Here is a 6,647-nt window from a genome sequence, read left to right as displayed (position 1 = left end):
TGCCCTTTATAGAAATAATCCTGGTTCAAATTTAGGAGGAGCATTTTATAAATAAAGCCTTAAAGAGGCACTTTTATGAAAATATGCTCATTTCCAGCTTCCCTAATGTTAAACATTTGATTTTTACCGTTTTGGAATCCATTCGGCCGATCTCTGGGTATGGCTGTCGTACCATGGCTACAGGGGGCGCAATGATATCACTCGAAAATAGTCCCTTGCTATTGAAATTTACCATACGGGACTCCTTTCAGGCCCTGCGTATCATGCCTGCTGCAGCCATGGTACGACAGCAAAGTAATTGATTCTTACGCCAGAATGAGAGTATAGTTCCTGGCTATATCGGCCTAGAAAATCGCAACTTTTAATTTCTGTCAGTCTTCGTAAATAATGTAACTACAGAAGAGTCAAGTTTTAAATAGGAAAAATATTAAATCTCTTTGGTTATTTTTTAGCGCGATGCTAATGGTCTAATCAGATTCAATTAATTATGCTAAGCTATGCTAAAAGTGGTACCACCAGACCTGGAGATCAGCTGAGTGGACTCCAAAACGATAAAAATCAAATGCTCAACTCCAGCGGAGCCGGAAAATGAGCATATCTTCAAAAAAGTATAGTGTCCCTTTAAGACTAGTAAAAGGAAAACAAATATTTTTAAACAACAAGTAACAAACTATGGTTAATATTGCAATGGATTTGAACTGATCAAAATCAAAACTTCTGAAATACTTAAGATTTCTGAAGTGATCAGGTAGATGGACACCCCTCTTTAATAGCATACTAAAATATGATAAAATTATAAAACCTAAAATTGCTTCACACAAACACTTTAGACAGCATGACAAAAACTATGAGCATGAACAATTTACTTTTTTTTACATAAAAATTTTCTTTTTTGAGAAGGAATGGTCACATATGTCTGCTGGATCCAGAAGTACAGTATGAGTTTCATCCACCTTGCTCATTCCTGATTGGAGAAATAAGTCATGTTGCAACTGTCCCCCAAGTTGCTGGGTTTTCTCCAAAATATCTGCCGTCTGCTTTCTAGTTCATCAGGGCTCTCAGCCTTCCCCTTCAGAAAGCTTTCGTTTGTATTACGATGCATCTCAGCGTCCGTATCATTTGCCTCCTCAAAGGCGGCCATGTTGAGCTGCAGATCACCAGGCTGGGCCAATGCGACTGGAGGGGCGTGTCTTTGGGCTGATTTGGATCTGAGGCAATAGAACAGAGCCCGCAGGTCCTTCCGGAACTTAGAGCTCATGCCAATGTAGATAAACGGATTGTAGAAACTTGCTGACTTGGCAAAAAGGCTTGCCAGAATGCCGTTGAGCGGGGATATTTGGTAACCCCAGGCAGACCGCATGGAAATGACTGCATATGGGGACCAAGCCAACAGGAAGGCTGCACACAGAATTAAGGAGACCTGGAGTAAGAATCAAAGGCACATGCGTTACTGTACACACCTGTGGTGATAGAAGGTCATGAAAGCACTTTTTTCCATATTAAACGATCATCAGTTTTTGGTTGAATGAGCTGTAACCAAGATTAAAGGGTTTGGAGCAACGGCCTTACCCGCGTAATTCTCCGCTCAATCTTCCTTTGCCTCTCGCTGACATCTCCTCCCCGACTGCACTTGTGGCTGGAGTTGACGTTGCGAATGATGGACACGTACGAAAACACTATAATAGATACTGGCACAAAGAAGTTGAAGAAGAAAATGCAAATGACGTAGAGCTTGACTGGAACAGAATAAACAGCTCGCGTCCAGTCGATTTCACACGTCCCGTACCTGCCAGCTGCAAAGAATATTTCAAATGAAATCTCAATTTTTAAGTCAATCAATGAGGAAAGAAACCAACTTATAGTCATAGTCTTACTGTACCTCTGTAACTGCCCCAGCCCAAGAGCGGAGAAGCAGCCCAAAACAGAGAGCACAGCCAGGCTGCAACTACGACCGCGCCAATGTTGCGCTTGTTGACGAGATGAGCTGATGGACACGACAGGAACGTTTGTATCAGTGCAGTCCTAACAGAGTAATAATGCTGATTTATCTCAAATTTGTCCTGCCAAGTCTGAAGAGCTTCTTAAAATGGAAAAATAACATGGTGCTTGATTTATCTCAGGCTCAAGTATAGAGGTTTTTAGGTCTTGGAGGAATCAGGTTGAACATGTGATTGGTCAATAAGAGAAATAAACGTTGGCTATGGATGAAATGAGTCACTATGGAATGAACACGGCATTGCTGTCAGGGACAGGTAGTTTGAGCATCTGCTCTAACGGTGTGTTAGATGAGAGTAATGTATGAGGTTAAAGGTCACTGAGTGCATTAGCCTTAACGCAACATCTATTAATCCCCCCCAAAATTTAAACGCACACAAAAATGGCTAAAATGCTTTGAAGGAATTAACCCCATTGCACAGAGCACATGGACTGAATATTGGGTATCTTATAATAACCTAATATGTTTGGCCAAAATGGAGCATACCATGATGAGGCTGGCAACCTTTGATGTACCGGACAACACTGATGGATGTCAGCGTGTTGATGCTGACGAGTCCAAAAAGCAGGATTAGGAATCCATCCACCTGGCCAAGACACAACATCTTATACATTGCAAACAGTTCTGGCATTCTTTGCGAACCTGTCTCATAACCCACTAAACAGGTCTTGGGGAGCAAGCCAGAAAGATTAGGGGATAAAAGGACACATGTCCTAGTACTTGGAACGGATACAAATAATTCATCTCTTCTGTTTCATAACACCACCTGCCAGACGTCAAAGGGAATTGAAATATAGACCAGAAACTCGCATCAGTTGCTGGGTCTGTCTTCCGAAGCAACAGAAGTAAAACAAATCAACATGAACAAAGCTATACTTGATTCTGATTGGTCAGTTGCATTCTGCTAAAATACGTAGTTCATCTGGGTGAGTCATGTATCTCTTTTCCCATGCCAGTTGTAAATTTGTTATAAGAGCTGACAAAGTATTTCAAATAAAAATTCTATGTTGTATGTATGTTGCATTGGTGGTCAAAAATGTATAATTAGGTAAAATTATAGTTAATATGTGAAGATGACTCTGGGCCGTATCTGCACCGGATCCACACCAGAGCTGATGACTTGGCGCGGATCCGGCACGGAGAAATCTGCTGCCTGTGAGCTTTTTGTTTTTCCATGCATATTTTTTGCATATTTAAAGGGTTAGTTTAGCCCAAAATTACAAAAGGTCCATGTTCCACTAGTAGTTCAATAATAAATTAAATACTATAAAGTGACAAGAACACTTTTGTGCTCAAAGGGAACAAACTAAACATTTTTTCGACAATTTGTTCTCCTCCCTTGTCATTTTGTGTGCGTTCACGAGCAGACTACTGTGCATGCTGCTGACGTTGTTGCCAATGTTTTCCTCTTTTTATTTAAGCAATTATGCAAATATTGTAAACAATACTTAACCAGTTTGTATAAATGCCAGCGTAACTTGAACTTGCCAAAAAATAAATAAAAATCATTAAAAAAATTCTGTGTCTGTCAACTGGCAACGACGTCAGCAGCATGCGCCGTAGTCTACTCGTGAACGCTAGGGCTGTTCGATTCTGGATTTTTTTCGAATTGATTGTGATTTCTGTTTCTGGAATCGAAAGAATCAATTCCATGAATCGATTTCTCACTGTTATTTTCAATTCTTTTTTATACCAGCACCATGCCGCTTAGACTCTTAGCGTGCCACACAGCGAGAAACTCCGTACACCGGTCGCGACTGTTGCAAATCCATTTGTCCTTCCTATTAGACGTGTTGCAAGTGCTGCTTGGCCATAAATAAAACGAGGCATTTACTTCGTGCTTCCTGCGCCATATGTGGACAGTAGACACAGTGTAAAGACTATGAATATGTTCACCATATACATATATGCAGATTCTATTTACACACACACACGCACGCACGCACGCACGCACGCACACACACACACACACACACACACACACACGGATATAGATTTTTATTTATTTGTGGTACAGATTTCATCCAGTATCATAAAACAATAGCTAAAATCCCTGTTAAATTCTAAAAGCATTTTGTTCAAAAAACAAACTCATGCACACTTTACATATACAAACTTTTTAGGCCTTTATACATATAAACTTAAAAAAATTAGCACCAGACTACTGATGACCTCGGAGAGATTCTTCTTTGCGCGAGTATGATTTATTGTTGTTGTCGATTGACTTATACTTGTTGCCTTAAACTACAACGAGTAAAACTAAAAAATTCTAAATATTTAATTGGGTCAGTCATTGTGCTAATTGCCTACACAATGCTGAAATAATCATCTTACCATACTCCGTGTCACGACTGGATCCATTTATTTAGTCGGAACTTTATTTCTTTGCAGGTGACGTGATTGTGTTGACAAATGAGATTGGCTACAGGCCGCGGTTTGTGTTAAAAAAATATTAATGGAGTCTATTCCAACCGACTCTCAATTCCCAAAGCCTCGGAATCTATTCTTTTTGGAATCGATTCCCAGCCCTAGTGACCGCGCACTGAACGACCGAGGAGAACAAATTGTTGAATAAAATTGTTTGTTTTGTTTTTTTTAGCGCACAAAAGTGTTCTTGTCACATCATAATATTGAGTTATGATGTAAGTTATTGAACTACTAATGGCACATTTTGCAATGTCTTTCTTTCATTTCTGGGCTTGATTGGGAAAATCAAACTACAGTCTATGGGACAGTCACAAGTCTGCAGTTTTCATCAAAAATATCTAAAATGTGTTCTGAAGACAATCAAAGCACACAGGTTTTATGATAAAATTGTAATTTTGGGGTGAACCCTTTAAATAAAACCCATATTCCCCGATACACTGTGCTTTGCCTTTTTTGCTAAATTATTTTGTCCAATAAATACATAATTTAAAGGTGTTTTGTACCATAAACCTCATATTTTGATGGTTTATCTAGCTTGAAGGGTACTTATAAGCAATATTATAGAGATCCAACCAACCCCAGAAATCACTATTGGTCACTACTGTACACCTATTCTAATGTAGTAACTACATACCGTTGGCAAATCACGTTACAATGTCACGTTACCTTACCTTGCATGTCCAAAATGTCTTAATAAGATAGCCCTCATCTTTGAACACATCAAAAATTTCAAGGATTCCACGAGAATATCCAAAAATCGCAATGCTGCCGTCGGATACCACAAGGTTAAACGTCAAGAAATCCTGTGGTTCAAGTGAATTTCTTTCCTTAGTTAAAAGCAATATCACAACCCCATTTCCAATCAAAGAAAGGCATCCTGTAAATACGAGAAATAACGTAGTCACCTATTCTTCACCTATTTTAACAAGATCTCAATAAATTATAAAAACTAAATCATTTTTACCTAGTATAACCAAATAGACACCAATAGCCGTCTCTCCTTCATGTGAAACCTGGTGGACGGTAATATTTGAGAGAAGAACATTGCTGGTGTCCATCTTTAAAAGTCAAACTCATCCCAAGATGGAGTTTTGTAAGACTCTGGTGAAACCAACTAAAGTTAACACGTACATACTACTGTACATCCTGACGATATACACCGGTTACTCAGACTAGACCGAATGTCTTTAAACTATGCCTGAGAAAAGATTTAAACTCGTAATCTCTTGATCTTGTTAAAGACTTTAGAGACTGAGATTATTAGGTCAGTGTTGTCACAGTCACAAAATCATTTAAGGCTGCTGAACTCCCCTTATATCAATACAATGAAACATCTACACATATTCTGATCAGTGGCAGCCGGTGACCTCTCTTCCGAGGTGCGCAAATTCAAAATGTGTTCGGAGTGTCATGCATGTTGCTCGTCATGTCAAAATATGTGTTTGTTGCGTCATGTGCATCATGAGTCCCGTCAAAACACGCACCAACTGCATACGGGTGATTCTCACGAAACCATTGAAACACCACGGCACTAATGATTTTAGCTTTAAAATGGTAATATAGTAACATGAAAAAGCATCAGAATTAACACAATTCTGTGTTCTACCTTGCACAATGTGTGATTTCAACATAAGAATTTATAATTGTAAATTTTATCTCATTTTCTTCTGAAATTCTCATTACCGCAATGTGTCCGTCTGTGTTTGAACATGCGTTATGTTGTAATTTAACACAAAAATATTAAGAAAAATAAATAAATGGATGTTTTGCTAGACTACTTTAGATGACAGAAAAAATATTTACTGAATATTCATGTATAATAATAATGAAGAAAAATTAGGAAAATGATGTGTCCATGCCTGATGTTCTCATCCTCCGCAACACTTTTTGAGAACAGTTTAAGCACACATACAGAATTTTAATAAAGTTTGATTTTGAGTGACCAAGCACATGGACCAGTTACTTCAAGATGGCTACCAGGTAAGATCATTTTTTTACAGTTAATTTGAAATATTGTCTTGTCAGAATGCTTACACAACATTTTGATTATCATTACCGCAACAGATGCTTATTAAATGTTAATTTAATTAATAGAAGCATAATACTTTGATTTTAAATGCATGTGCAGAATCTCCAAATTATGTTCTTTTGGGTTTGTCATGTCATTTTGAAAATATGTCAGTGTTGATGTTTTCTGACTGTTGCGGTAATGAGATTTCTTTAG

General features: G+C 38.4%; 1 protein-coding gene across 1 annotated transcript; it reads right to left on the bottom strand.

Moving 5' to 3' along the window:
* Positions 1 to 208: 208 nt before the first annotated feature.
* Positions 209 to 6,531, bottom strand: opn6b (opsin 6, group member b). Its single transcript, XM_073869694.1, has 6 exons — positions 5,388 to 6,531; positions 5,095 to 5,300; positions 2,483 to 2,582; positions 1,880 to 1,984; positions 1,570 to 1,793; positions 209 to 1,420 (listed from the first exon to the last, which is right to left on the bottom strand). The coding sequence occupies exons 1-6, from the start codon at positions 5,479 to 5,481 to the stop codon at positions 959 to 961; spliced, it is 1,191 nt and encodes a 396-aa protein (XP_073725795.1). The 5' UTR covers positions 5,482 to 6,531; the 3' UTR covers positions 209 to 958.
* Between the last annotated feature and the right edge of the window lie 116 nt (positions 6,532 to 6,647).

This window comes from Misgurnus anguillicaudatus, chromosome 7 (assembly GCF_027580225.2).
Source record: "Misgurnus anguillicaudatus chromosome 7, ASM2758022v2, whole genome shotgun sequence".
Lineage (NCBI taxonomy): Eukaryota > Metazoa > Chordata > Actinopteri > Cypriniformes > Cobitidae > Misgurnus > Misgurnus anguillicaudatus.
This window is presented reverse-complemented; position numbering and strand designations above follow the sequence as displayed.